This window comes from Benincasa hispida, chromosome 12, assembly GCF_009727055.1.
Source record: "Benincasa hispida cultivar B227 chromosome 12, ASM972705v1, whole genome shotgun sequence".
Taxonomy (NCBI): domain Eukaryota; kingdom Viridiplantae; phylum Streptophyta; class Magnoliopsida; order Cucurbitales; family Cucurbitaceae; genus Benincasa; species Benincasa hispida.
In genome coordinates, this window is record NC_052360.1 from 7,171,918 (window position 1) to 7,187,096 (window position 15,179).

Here is a 15,179-nt window from a genome sequence, read left to right on the forward strand (position 1 = left end):
CTCTAAGAAATTACATCCAAACAATTCTCTGAAGTTAAAAATTAGGAATTTGTTTTCTTCTATTTCTGGCAAATGGTACAAAGTGGTTCGAGTTTTACGTGGGAGTTGCTGAATGTGAAATGCCAGAATTCGAGCATCCATTATGATACAGATTTGCTAAAAGAAGAAATGTGCTGTTATTACATCGAAGCTACACTTTCCTCTAAAACTTCACCTCCCCCTAAAAGATCTGTTTCTATCTACGGAAGACTGCTGTTGAGAAGTGAATCCACTGTAGCTTGGTTGACTAACATTCCCCAGAGTCAGTTGAGGATCTAAACTCAAGTGCTGTGCTGAAACAGATTTTTCGGGTCCGTCGAAGTGGGATGATATATCATTTTGGAAGAGGTTAAGGGATCCAAAATCTGGCAATGCTGGGCTACTGTCTTTTTGGCTGCGAGAGGATTCAAGCCGCTCCTCAAAGAAGCTTTGAATTTCCAGACTATCGTCTATTGGTATTGCACCTGTGAGAGTCTTGAATGCAAAATCCAAGCATGGATCTGCCCAGGAATCCCCAAATGGAAAAGATAATGGAGCTTCGGATGTCGTATGGTCTTTTGTTTGAAACATTTGATGCGGATCATCGAGCATCATTTTGCTGCTCTCGTGATATGCATTGGTCCTGTTAAATCGTTCGGAATTTACCTCCGGCGGGGGATGAAGCAGCTCACTAGATGGCAAGATTTGGCAAGATGTTCTATTTTGTTCATTCTTACTTTGTGGTTGTCCATGTATTCTACCATCTGCTAAATTAAAAGCCAAAACAGCTTCATTTGAATGATTGTTTGGGTTCGCTTGTTCAAAGGAAATTATATTTGATGCCAAATCAGGTTTGAGCCCATTAATACTTGAAGATTGACGATTTGAGGTGGGCTCTTTCTTGTTCTTGAATCTTTTGTTCCCTTGAGTTCTCTTATTCATGCAACTTCCAGGCCCAGTTTTTACAGAGCTCTGTCCTTGCAGAAAGTCGACTGTAGGAGTAGAAACCGGCTCATCAGTGGTAGTGGCATTCTCCACCGGCAATGCACCCGTAAGAGTCTTGATTGCAAATTCCAAACATGGGTCTGACCAAAAATCAGCGATTGGAACATTCAGCTGTGCTTCCATCTTTCTGTCATCCTCCTTTTCGGTTTCTACTCTCTGTATTTTCTCTTCTGGGACATCGAGGCCGCATGCAGGAGGAGTTTTTCTCTTATTAGAAGGATTTTCATGCAAGGGTGTGTCCTTGAGATTAGGTACATGATCTTTATTATCTTTTTCCGACCTCACATCAAGCTGCTGGGATGCTTCATCTGCATTGTGGACATCTGCATCTGCTTTCACAGTTAGGCCAGCATCTGGACTAACTTCAGTGAAACTACTTCCATTTGAAGCTTGAGGAACTTCTTTTGCCTCTTCTTTAGGCACCAACTCTGGTTCAATTCCAGCAAGTCGTTTTGAAGACCTCCGAGGCAAGTTGATGTCTTTCTTCTTCTTGAACTTCCTCGTTTTTGTCTTTTCCCCATTTTCAACACTTTCCATCGTATTACCGATTGCAATCTTCTCGCGTTCCGGCTTCGATGTAGTGATTGAAAGTGGACTGTTATCTGGAGTTACTAATGTATCAATTTTATTACTTTCTAGCTTTTCAGCTTTTGGCAATGCCTTCTCTTGGTCCGACTCAGATGCAGAAATTGAAACTGGTACGTTATCTGAAGATACTCTTACAGTTTCGTTTCCTTCTAGATGATCAGCTTTAGGAGATGCTGAACTTCCATAACTTTTCTCTTCGATTTCAGTAGACTCCCTGACCACTTCTTGAGATGAAATAATCACTTCAACAGTTTCAACAGGAGGAAATACACCATCTTTCAGTTCAGAAAACATGTTTCGCTTCAACTGTTGAATGTGGACTCCTGGAGGTTTTGAACGTCTCCCTGTCGGCATTGCCTCACCTACATGTATAGTTGCACATTAAATCATCAAAGATGATAAAAGTTAAATTCCTATGCATTGGACACAGTTTCAGTACACTGTTCAATCAGTAAGAAGCGGCAAATTTTAATATCCTACAAATATTCTACCTGCAAGAGGCTGTGGGGTTGCTGCAGAGTGCTCCAGTTTCTGTCCTCTAACAGTAGAAGGTCGCTATAATAGAAGCAAGCAACCATTCAGAGTTTAAAAATCATACGCATTAGAAACCATGGACGAAGCGCTAAACACAGGACTGAAGCATTGTTGCTAAAATAACCCATCATTATTTGGGTTCATTTTGCTATCAGTCTTTCTATTAATTGATCTATCTAATTACCAATGCAAAATTCAACTGGTTAAAACATTATAACTTTGATCAAAAGGTCAAATGTTTGAATTTCCATCTCACATATGATTGAACTCAATAGAAAACTTATGTACTATGCAAACATCGCCTTTGCAGCTTGCCTACCCCAAAAAAAGATTCCCAGTGCAACATCTCCAATACGAACTTATCTACACATTTTTTTAATGTTTGCAGCAGAAAGATTTTTTTTTCTCAGTAGACAAACATAAGATATGATACTACTACTAACAAAGGAAGAAATTGAACATACTGCTAATATGCAACATGTGAGAGTGATATACTAATATCATACTGAAGAAACATAATGACGACAGCATAAAGTCAGAACAACGAGATTTAGAACCAAACTGACTGAAACAAGTAATGCTGTTAGAGCATGAGTCTAACAAGAGATGAACTTAACTGATTTTTTGTCACTTATCAACTCTTGATCGTCATCCCCCCCTTCCCTTGGTTTAAATGCATGTTTACTGATCTCTCCAGTCTCGAGATAGCGGAAAACATCCTTCTTGGAGCGGAATATGTATCCAGATTTTGGATCTATGTAGAACTGTAACAGGTAGCCAATAAGAGGGTTGGATATAACTAAGAGAGGAACAACCCAAGAAATTATATTGCAACTTAACAATGCACAGATGAATCAAGCTTGAAACAGTAAGGCGACAATGAATGCAAGACCATTTTTCTGTGCCCTTTTTTACATATGCATATGTTCATCTTCCTTTTTGTTTGGGGGGGGGTGTAAGGCAGGAGTAAGAAGCCTATACCGGGTCTTTCCTAATGCCATCCGCTTTTTCTTTGATCTTGATTTCCTTTATCCATCCAGGCGGCAAATCTTCATCTTTATAATGCTCAATAACAACCTAGAGTACATATGAAAATCAGCTACATAACTCAATACGCAAATAGTAAAAAGTATTTCATAAGTTAGTCCAAGAAGCACATTAAAGCAAGTGGCATTTCAAAATCTCCAAAAACTTCTTTTTAAATATTTATGATTATTGAGTGTTTGAGTCAACTAACACATACCTTAACTAACTTCACCCGATGTCCAAGAAGCTTGTAGAATTTTAAATCCTAGGTGGGTAATTATCATGGTTTGAACTTTTTCTCTCTGAACCCTTTACTTTTTATCATTGGCACCAAAAATCACTATGTCAATCCATGATGGTTGTACCCAAAAATTAAAACTGTGTTGAAATCAGTTTTTTTTAACTTTTACAATAATTATTTCCTTACCTTTTGGTCAAGGAAGAAATTGATTTGACATCCCTTACAAGTTTCATTCAAATGTTACAAACATCATTACATAGCATGTTACAAACATCATTACATAGCATCTCAATCTTAAAAGCTTCTTATTGTGATTATACTATTTTCTGAGCTTTTCTCATAACATATCTCAGTAGTGGTAGTTTAGCCCCTGTAAAAGTATTAGAAGACAAACATATAAAGTATTGGCCTTCCATACTGAATCATGTTTAGCATGTGTATTATCCTTGTGGTGTTATGATGAGAATGAAGGAACAAGTGCGCAGAAAAACAGTACACTAAGCAGTATGTAAGTTGTTTTAAGCTTTATGACAAATCCCAACATTAAATTGATGCCCAGGTTCCAGAGTTTTTTCTTTTTTTAATGGAAATGAAACTTTTCATTGAAGAATGAAAAGAGACTATTGCCCAGGTTTCAGAGTGGAGAATGTAATCTTCAAACTGAAGACTAGTAAAATCTCTCTTGTGCATCCATATAATGGTGTCATTCCAACCAATTTGCAGGGATGGTGAATGTGCACTGCTCTTAATAGTTGGTTCTCTTTCCACAATCTTTAATATTTAGCACGTTTATGATAAAGAGACAGACAAGAACCCCACTCAATTGTGCACTGGTTTAATTATTTTTTCCTCATGCCAATCTCTTGTGGGTTAATGCTGGTAAATCCATAATTTCATAAATTTGGTTGGAAAGAAACCAAAGAAAAGTCCAGAATTTCGTTGAAGCAATTTGATGTAGTCATCTACAAAGCTTACAACCCACCTTAATGGTGCCCTCTTTCTAATTTGTCTATTGTTGGTATGTTTGGAGGCCTTCATTTTTCCTCATTAGCATTCTGTATTCTTTATCTTCTGTTTTCTTTCGCTCCTTATGGGAGTCTGTTTTCTTTGAACACCTTTGTTACTTTCCTTTACATCAACGAGAGGTTTCTCTGTTATTTAAAAAAGTTTCCTCTATGACCCACTTGACATGTCTTCAAGTTCGTTTTATATGAAGACAAAAACATTAGGGGAAAAGGAAAAAGAAAAGAAAAATTAGAATTGGTCGGGTGACATACTTGGCTCCTAGAGTTCGTGTTGTTGCTTGTCCTTCTCTCTTTCAATGTGCACAATTTGTTCTTTACAGTTCTGAGATATCGAAATACCTCTGGCTTAGAATAAAATCTGTTGTCCGTCACTGGATCAATGTAACACTGCAACAAGCGAGGGGTATGTAATGTAAGAACTCAATGAACAATGGACTTGCTTAGTTTTAATGATGCATTCAAGTGTCAACGTTCTTGACATCAGTGGTAATCATTTAAAATTGGTTAAGAAAATTATCTGCGTTTGCTTCAAGCAACAAAGCCTGAAGGAAAATATGATATCTGTTCATGAGCAATTAAAATAAAAATAATAAAATAAAGTTCTTTATAAGAAGTAATTAAAAAAAAAAAGGTTTATCCTTGTTTATTCATTTTGAGCGGGTGAGGGTTAGCCTGATCAACGAGGGAAGGAGCTGTTTGGTGATTGTTTTCTTTTTTAAAAGAGCGAGAGAGAGATGAGGAAACAAGACCTTTTCAATGAAAAGAGTAATGCTCAAGATATAATAATATAGAAACTAAAATAAAAGTTCAACCAAAAGATATAAACTAAATTAAGCAAAGAATATGAAAGCATTCCATTTCAAACAAATGTCTTGGATAGAATGATTGGAAAAAGCCTTTGAATGAGAACACCATGAGGATGCAAGTAGACAAGCTGGCTGAGTTTTCCTGATTGTTCGCTTGTGCAAGAATTGGAATTCACAAAGCACCGTTTTGCTAATTTAATAACGAACAGTTGTTTAATTACATGCATCATTTTATCAATCCCATGAAAACTAAACATTGGTAGGTACAAAATCAGCAGCATAAGCAATTCTAGAGCACAACCACCTTAAAAGTATTCCAGGAGTATTTACAGGAAAAGGGCAACAAAAGCTAAAATATAAAGCATTCCATAACATATGGTGCATACATATGTTACCTTGTAAACAGCTCCAACATTTGAACCACTCATCCGTGTTCTTGACTCCACTTTCCAGCCAGCAGGCAACCATTCAGGGTGTTCATTTGTTTTCACCGTGACCTATACCGGAGAAAAATAAAACCACTTTAAAGATAATGCATAGGGTTGAAGATAAAAATGTTCAGGAGCCAAGCTCACTTGTACTGGACTATTTCCTGACTGAGTTTTGATGCGCCTCAAAGTCGGTTGAGACTTTTGAGACTGAGTGCTTTTAATATAGCCAATAACATCATCCTTGTAATAAAAGCTTTTTCCAGTCTCCAAGTTCGTATAGAACTACAAAATCCCAAATGAAGAGTAAACTGTAAGAAGTAAGATTTTGTAATGTGAATACAATTGTCACCAAAAAAAGAAAAAAAAAAAGAGTTTTCCCCCAACTAATCGCCATGTGAACCACATGGATTGGTCCAATGCAAGCAATAAATGAAGTGTAAAGATGTAAGAAGTAAAATTTTGTAATGTGAATAGATTTGTTGCACTACAGTGGTTTTGACCCCTAATCGATAATTTGTTCCATGTGAACCACATGGATTGGCCCAATGATCAAAGGGGCAAGCAGTAAACATGAATATCTTTAAGAAAATATGTTCAAAACACGGAGGTAGCCTAGTGTTCTTTTCTTCTTCTTTTTAGTAGGGTTACATGGTTAAAATATCAACTGTACTGAGAGTTACCAATATCAAATATGTAGAATCAAACAGCTATTTCAAAATATTCGTCAAGGTGCATAAGTAGGCTTAGATTCTCACGATTTCTATTTCCAGAAAATCATTCCATATGCCTTAATGTACATACCTATCATGCCACCGGTGCTTACAGGACTGAACAAGTGAAGAAAAAAGACATTGTTTCAAAGAACTTGAGGGATTTTTCTTTCTTCTTTTCAACTTAAATTTATCAAATTTGGGAAACGGACATAGCAAAATTATGTTAGGAAGTGGGGATGGCACAAGCAATATACACAAAGATAGTGCTGTAGCCTACGAATTACTAAGGAGAGTTATGATAGAATACCAAACTGGAAATGGAATTTTATTGAATTCAAGAACAACTATTACAAAGAGTGACGCAAAGGAAAAGAAAATTCTACTGCTCTTCCGCACAGTCTGAGAGAAAAGCCCTACCCAACCATTTACTACTCAAAATTCCCCCTTACACCCTAACAGCTCCCCCATTTTTATATGCACTTCTAATTCTTCTAACTAACTAAGGATGGTCCCCCACAGGAGTGGTCCTTCTCAACAGAAACATATTCATCCTTTCCTACCTTTCCCTTATTACCCCTGCTCCTCCTTCTTTGATGCTAAAATAGTATTGGTGGTCTATCATTACCTCCCCTCTCCAAATTTACCTTGTCCTCAAGGTAAAAACTTGGAAATTGCTTTTTAAAGTCTTCCACCACCTCCCAAGTTGCCTCATGATTTGGTAATCCTTTACATTTCACCAAAATTTCCCAATCACTAGTTGCCGGATTTCAACGATATCCCAAAACTTCATCTGGTTCAATCAGCCATTTATGGGATTCACTTACGTATGGATGTACCGTCTGGACCTCGCACTGCTGTCCCACCACCTTTTTCAACTGAGATACATGGAAAACAGGATGTATAACTGCTGTTGGAGGAAGTTCCAACTTGTATGCAACCAATCCAATCCCTTCTACAATCTTATATGGACCAAAATATTTAGGGGATAGTTTCACGTAGTGTCCAATTAAATGTAGTGTTGTACCAATACTCAGCCCAATGCAACCAATTAATCCACTCCTTTGGTCGTTCTCCACGGAAGCATCGCAAGTAGATCTCTACACTTTGATTAACTACTTCAGTTTGCCCTCCACAGAAGCATCTCAAGTAGATCTCTACACTTCGATTAACTACTTCAGTTTGCCCGTCAGATTGGGGATGGTGAGTCATACTTCGATGCAACTTAGTACCTGAGAGACGGAAAAGCTCTTGCCAAAAGTGACTCATGAAGACCTTATCCCTATCCGAAACAATTGTTTTAGGAAATCCATGTAGCTTAATCACCTCCCTACTAAACACGTTAGCTACCACTTCAGCATTAAAGGGGTGTTTTAATGCCATAAAATGTCCATACTTACTCAATCTGACCACCACAACTAAATTACATCATAACCCCTGGCCTTTGGTAGCCCCTCAATGAAATCCATTGATATATCGGCCCATACCACATCCAAAATAGTTAATGGCATCAACAGACCCGCAGCCGACAATGATAGTGTCTTGTTTCTTTGCCATACACTCCTCCACGTACTTCTTCACATCTCTTTTCATACCCTCCCAGTATAACTCCCTTGTTAGCCGCTTATAAGTTCTTAAGTATTCCGAATGGCCTCCAAACAAACACTGAATCGTGATATGTATGTAATATAGTCGGAATCAAAGAAGATGACTTAGATAATACTAGTCTTCCCTTATACTTCAACATCTTGCTGCAACTTAGTTATGATATCCTGCAGTTTAGGATCTTGTTCTACCTCCCTTTGGATGACACTGATATCCAGCAATGTAGGTGCAGTTAGGGACGTCAGATACACGATAGGCATGACTCGCGACAAGGCATTAGCTGCTCCATTTTCCACCCCGGGCCGATATACCACTTCAAAATCATAACCCAGCAATTTAGCAACCCATTTCTGATGCTGAGGCTGTATTGTCCTCTGTTCCAACAGAAATTTTAAAGCCCGCTGATCAGTCTTGCTTACAAACCTCCTTCCCAACAAATATGGCCTCCACCTTTGCACGGCCATAACCACTGCCAACAATTCCCTTTCATAAACCGGCTTGGCACGATCTCTCATAGAATATGACTATAGAAAGCAATTGGACGTTTCTGCTGAACTAGCACCGCTCCAATTGCCATAGACCGATGCATCAGTTTCTACCTCGAATGGCAAAGTAAAATCGGTTAGTGTTAGCACTGTAGGGTCATCATGGTTCGTTTCAGCTTTTCAAACGCTCTTTGAGCTTCCTCATTCCACTGAAAAGCACCTCCCTTTAACACCTGAGTCAATGAAGCTACAACGCTTCCATAATTTTGAACAAAACCCCTATAATACCCAGTCAACCCCAAAAACCCACGAACCTCTTTGATGGTCTGTGGAGTTGGCCACTCAAGAATAGCCCTTACCTTTTCTAGGTCCACTTCCCCTTTGCCTGAGATTATATGCCCCGAGTACTCTATGCGTTCCCTCGCAAACTGACACTTCTTAGAGTTGGCATACAACTCATTCTCCCTCAGAACTACGGGCACCACTTCCAGATGATGCAGGTGATCCTCCAAATTCTTGCTATACACCAATATATCATCAAAAAAAAACTAAGACAAAGTGTCGAAGTTAAGGCTTGAATATAGTATTCATCAAAGCTTGAAATGTGGAAGGAGCATTTGACCGTCCAAAAGGCATTACGACCAAAAACTCGTAATGTCCTTCGTGGGTTCTAAATATCGTCTTTTCCACATCCCCTGGGTACATTCTAATTTGATGATACCCTGACTTCAAATCCAACTTTGAAAATAGCTCCGCCCCATTTAATTCATCAAACAACCCCTCTACTACTGGGATAGGAAATTTATCTAGTATAGTGACGTTATTGAGAGCCCTATAATCAACACAAAACCTCCCGCCTCCATCTTTCTTTCTTACCAGCAGAACAGGGCTTTGAATATGGGCTCGTACTTGGTCTTATGATCCCCGAGTCTAACATCTCCTCCACAAGTTTTTCCATCTCTATTTTTTTGTTGATACACATAGCGATATGGTCACACGTTCATCGGATTAGTTCCCTCCTTCAAATGAATGTGGTGTTCAATGCTTTTTCTTGGAGGTAATCCCCCCGGCCAGTCAAACACATCCTCAAATTTATTCAGCAACGTAGGTATTGATTCTGAAATAGTGTACACCTCTTCTATTCCATACCACTCCACCATTGAAACTCCTGCCTCCATCATTCTACGTTCGATTAAAAACCCCTTATCCTCTTCAGTCGATGATTTCATCATACTTTTAAAGGTCACTCTAGACTTCATCAAGCTAGGATCTCCCTGCAACGTTACTTTTCGAGTACCATGGTTAAAAGTCATGGTTAAGTTACACCAATCCACCTCTGTTCTCCCCAACGAATGTAACCACTGCATTCCCAAGATGACGTCTACTCCTCCCAATTCTAACGGAAGGAAACTATCCTTCGATCTCCATTCCCCAATCGAAAGCTCTACTTCTATACATGTTCCCTTTCCCCGGACTGCTAAACCCAAACCCAAAACAACGCCATAGTTTGAAGATTCCGTCATCAGCAATAGTAATCGCTTTACCAATTTTTCATATATGAAGTTATGTGTTGCTCCGCAATCAATCAACACTATCACCTGTTCACCCTTTATTTCTCCCTTGAGTTTCATCATTCGCGGATTCGTCAATCCTACTATCGAATTTAACGATAGTTCTGCCAACGTTGACACTTTTTCCTCCACTGTCATCATTTTGAGCTCTATTATTTCTTCTTTCAAATCATCCTCCTCACACAATTCCATCTCCTCTCCATTCACGTACACCACCAGTAATCGCAACTCTCGTATTTCACGCCCTTTGCAACGATGACCTACTGTATAACGTTCATCACACCTAAAACAAAACCTTTCTCCTTCTTAACCTGAAACTTAGCATCCGTTAACCGTTTAGACGCCCCTTCCTTCCGATATTCTCCCGTTGTTACCCCTCGCAAAGTAATTGTCCTCATCGGAGTCAATTCGTTAGGTTTCGCCCCTTCGTTTGTATTTCTGATGTTATTTACTTTACTAACAATATCATTATTACTTTTAGGGTTATTCAGGGTTTGGATCTTACCTTCGTGAGATTTTACCCGACCCGCCTTCATTCTCGCGTTCTCACAATCCTCGACACGTTGGGCCAATTTCATCATTTGCACCAGCCCAACAGGTTCCCAACACTCAACTTCTGCCTTGCCCCGTGGTGCAAGTCCATTTATGAACGTCCCCTCCAACACTTCATTAGGTAGATGCAGTAACGGAGCTACCAACTTGTCTAACAAGTTTCGATACGCCTCCACAGTCGTCTCCTATTTAATCGCTAAGAATCTCCCACACATCGATCCTCCTCTCAATGAACGGAGACGAATTAACAGTCGTTGCTTCAAATCCTTCCAGTCTTTGAACAGTTCACGTTCTTCTTTGGATCGATACCAATCTAGTGTTGCACTATCGAAACTGATCACCACAACCATCATCTTCTCCGATCCGGTCAAATTATGGATATGAAAATACCTATCAGCTCTGAATAACCAAGAATCTGGATCATTTCCGTTGAATACATGCATTTCCACTTTCTTAAATTTGTTTCGATCAATCACCACTTCTTCTCCTCCCGTTTTTGCATTGTTGTTCAACACCATAGGAGTTTTCCCATTCGTACCCTCGATTGCCTGTTGATTCCTTGACCCCTCAGTTACTTCAGTAGTCGTTGCTTTGCCTTTCACCATTTCAACCACATACGATCTTCCCAGCCGATCTTCTAGTGTTTATCCGCTTGTATTCCCAGACGATCGATACTCTTAGCCAGAGATGCCGAGTTCTCTTCAATCATAGGTAGCTTCTGCATCTCCACTCGTAACCCAAAGATCTCTTGATCCAACAATTCCAACTTCTCTTCAAATCTTTTCCGAGCCATTCCTCCCAGAAGAGAGCTCTGATACCAATTTGATAGAATACCAAACTGGAAATGGAATTTTATTGAACTCAAGAACAACTATTACAAAGAGTGACGCAAAGGAAAAGAAAATTATATTGTTCTTTCTCACGGTCTGAGAGACAATCCCTACCCAACCATTTACTACTCAAAATTCCCCCCTTACTCCCTAACAGCTCTCTCCTTTTTATATGCACTTCTAATTCTTCTAACTAACTAAGGATGGTCCCCCACAGGAGTGGTCCCCTCCTTCTCAACAGAAACATATTCATCCTTTCCTACCTTTCCCTTATTACCCCTGCTCCTCCTTCTTTGATACTGAAATAGTATTGGTGGTCTATCAGAGTACTCCAAGAATCAACCAATAGTTAAGTGTCCAAAACATGAGGGAACTCCTTACTTATAGGGATTAACACATAAATGAAGGTAAAAGGGACTTGCCTAAAGATTAACCCAATCCTTCTTTCATCATTCAATTCCTAAAAATTAAAATTAAAAAAAAAAAAAGAAAAAAAAAAAAAAAAAAAAAAAAAAAAATTGTCTCAGTTTTAAAATGAAATGAAGGTATAAAAAAAATATAAATTATAAACATTAAATTATTTTATTAAAAAAAATAAAAAAATAAAAAAAGCCTAATTTTGGGATCAACCTGAGGATTTACCTAAGATTACCCTAGCCCTCCCTAGACGGCTATTTGGTTCAATATTTCTCTCTACCAATGAAATGTATCAAACTAGGGGTGCTTTAATCCTAACTCCACAAACTTCCAATTCCAATTGGAGCTTAAGAGTTTGGCCAAAAGAACCTGCCCAACTTGCAAACTATCAGGAAAGCACAGGAGATACCATAAGTTTGCAATTTTAGAGACCACCATTTATGGAGATGGGACAATTTGGCTGTTGGAATGTATTTTCTAGAAGTGGTTGCAAGTATCGATTAGAAGTATTTTTTGGCCTCCACTCATCTGAATCCATCATGTATTCTAAACATTGTTTTTGCATTCAAATAACCACTACATTAGCCACCACTTCTAAGTTAATCATGTTAAATGTTCCAGTTCCAACAATAAGGAATGAATGACTTCAGTGCAATTTCCTTTCGATACATCATTCTTTTTTTTTTCCTTTTTTTTTTTTTTTGATATCCATAAGTGTCCGCCAGCTTATGCGCACCTCAACTAATCTCACAAGACAACTATGTCTGACCCTAACATTTGGGTATCAAGGAACCCCGTAAGATGTTAAATCCTACGTAGGTGGCCACCATGGATTGGACCTATGACCTCCTAGCCCTTTGTCAAGGTCATGCTCCCCTATTTACCATTAGGTCAACTCATGATGGTTCAAATTTGTTCTTTTGTGCGATCAATCATTCTAAACTTTCCATCCATCTTCTAATGTGTTCTCTTGGTCCAATCAACGTGTCCTCCATCATACTTTGGGCATGTTGCATGAGATTTCCACCTTTGACATATTATATAATGTTGATTTTCCTAGTCTTTCTCCACCCTCCATCTTCATAAGAGGTAAACTCTATCTATCCATGAATCTAAGATTCTAGGTTCCATATTCGAGGAAAAATGGCCTCAGGGTGCGCACAAACCTCTATTCATATTTCATCATAAAATTCTAGTTTCTTCCATGCTTGTACATCATATACTAGATTGCAGGGTTTTATTTGGTAGGCAAGGGTTCAACAAAGAATCCAATAGCAAAATATACAATAGGCTTTGCCAAATTTTAAACCAACCATCATAGACGTACTATCCTGTTAGCACTATAGCTCTTTTGCAATCTTTTTTGTAAAAGTTCCAGAACTTTTTCTGCCCTGATTTATCTTCTCTTCATGGAATTACAATTATCACCTTGCCTCCCTATTCTTTCAGACATGTCAGGTTTCTTCCTATATAGGAGACTTTGGATTCCTTTCCATTACTTAGGATGGGATGTGCATGGACAACAAAAGCTTTGTTTTTAATTCAGCAGAGAACCTTGAGGTTCGGTAAGGGGAAAAAACTTCAACCTGACTAGGAAGAACCACAGTTGAAGGTGGAAGATGAAGGAAGGCCTCTGGGGCAGCATCAAAATAAAAATTTAAAAGAGAGAGAGAGTAGGTTACAAGAGAACTACCAATATGAAAAACCAGGACATAAACACCATAGAAACAAAACGAACCAGACTCTTCTTTTCCAGAAGACATCCTAGTACTGGTCAAATACCCTTTGTTCCCTTGGGAAACACGAGATATTTATACAGTATGCCCATCAAATAAAAAGGGTTGAACATTCAGAACACTACATCCAATAATATGGAACTTTACAGACTCAATCAACAAAGCAAGCAAAATAGGGCACATAACACCATCGTCCACCCTAAAACTCGCAAACTCCAGTTAAAGAACAAAAAACCAATAATCAAACACCTAAGCAGCCACAAAATCCCACCGAAAATCTATAAAAGAATAAACTAACAGCAAGAACAGAATTACCCTAATTTTCCGGCCCGTCTTCTGGACTTTATACTGCACGGTCCAGCCAGAGGGAAGCCAATCCGGCGAACCCTTGGATACCATCTTCAGAGAAGAATCAACAACAGATCAGCTCCAGATTCCGCAACCAAGATTTGTGAAGCTAAAACACGAAGCTCAACAGCAAAAGAGGGAATTGATTAGGTCAAAGAAAGAAGGGAAATGGGAAAGGAAAGGAAGAAATTGAGGTTCGGACACGTGGGTGTGATTCAAAATCCATATTTTCAGCTAGGAAAAGGATTACTCGGTGAGATGGAAAAGGTTAGGGCTGGAAATCGAAGATGGGGTTGTTGAAGACGCAACCAGAAGCTGCTTTTTTGAGCCTCGGCTTTTTGGGTTCGAGGGTTCATTGGGATTGTATAAAAGCTCGGGCTTTGACCATTGAATCAGAGTGGATTGGATCTGCTGGTTGTACCGTTGGGTTAAAAATGGAAGCAAAGTAAGAAAGAGAGATGAAGAGGATTGAGTTAAGACTCCATTGTCAAACTAGATTGATTCGTGTCTGTTGTGGATGTCGTTTGATTCCACAGCCTTCACTGTCCACACTACTCACTAATTACCAAACTTTGCTTTATATATCTAATATCTGCGTGCGCTATACATATATAGAAAAAAATTCTTCAAACCCTTGAGAAAAACATTTTTGTCTCCAGATTATATCTGTAAATAGAAGGATTTGATATTAATATTAAATATTTATTACTATTTCTTATATCTTTTATAGAGGTTGGTAGGAGAGATTAGAAAAATATATAAAATTTTAGAGAAGGATGGTGTTCATGCTTTTTAAAAAAAAAAATGAATTTGGGGAAAGTTATTCAAATGATTATTTGTGCATTTTTTTTCTCTAATATAAGTGGTAGGAAAAAGAAAAGAAAAAGAAACTTTGTGAAAACTATCCTATAGTATGATCATGATAACAATTACACCTTTCAATTTTCAATTATATATATTAAACTCTCATTTTTTAAAAGTATAAATGTTGCATCCTCTTAAATTTTTAAGTATAAAAATTAAATTCTTAAATTATGAAAGATGTAAAAATCAAATCCTCAAACTCTGATAAATATAAAAATTAAATCCATTTTACTCAAAATCTATCTCACGTTTATTTCTCCATTCTCTAATTTCTCTCACTACCTTCCACCTCTCCTTCTCTTTGATTTTGGTTTCAAATTTCTACTCTCTTAATTTAAAATGTGTGAGGGTAATTTTCTATACTACTTTTTATTTTAATTTGTATGT

At 38.2% G+C, this 15,179-nt stretch overlaps 1 protein-coding gene across 4 annotated transcripts; it reads right to left on the reverse strand.

Moving 5' to 3' along the window:
* Positions 1–34: 34 nt before the first annotated feature.
* LOC120067843 (methyl-CpG-binding domain-containing protein 13-like) lies at positions 35–14,471 on the reverse strand. Of its 4 annotated transcripts, XM_039019439.1 has the most exons (8): positions 13,896–14,469; positions 5,819–5,956; positions 5,639–5,740; positions 4,690–4,824; positions 3,127–3,222; positions 2,763–2,909; positions 2,103–2,166; positions 35–1,973 (listed from the first exon to the last, which is right to left on the reverse strand). In XM_039019439.1, the coding sequence occupies exons 1-8, from the start codon at positions 13,977–13,979 to the stop codon at positions 211–213; spliced, it is 2,529 nt and encodes an 842-aa protein (XP_038875367.1). In that variant the 5' UTR covers positions 13,980–14,469; the 3' UTR covers positions 35–210. The 4 variants fall into 4 exon arrangements, with proteins under 4 accessions (XP_038875367.1, XP_038875370.1, XP_038875368.1 ...); XM_039019442.1 differs by lacking the exon at positions 5,819–5,956 and having other exon boundaries at positions 13,896–14,470; XM_039019440.1 differs by lacking the exon at positions 4,690–4,824 and having other exon boundaries at positions 13,896–14,470.
* Positions 14,472–15,179: the final 708 nt, after the last annotated feature.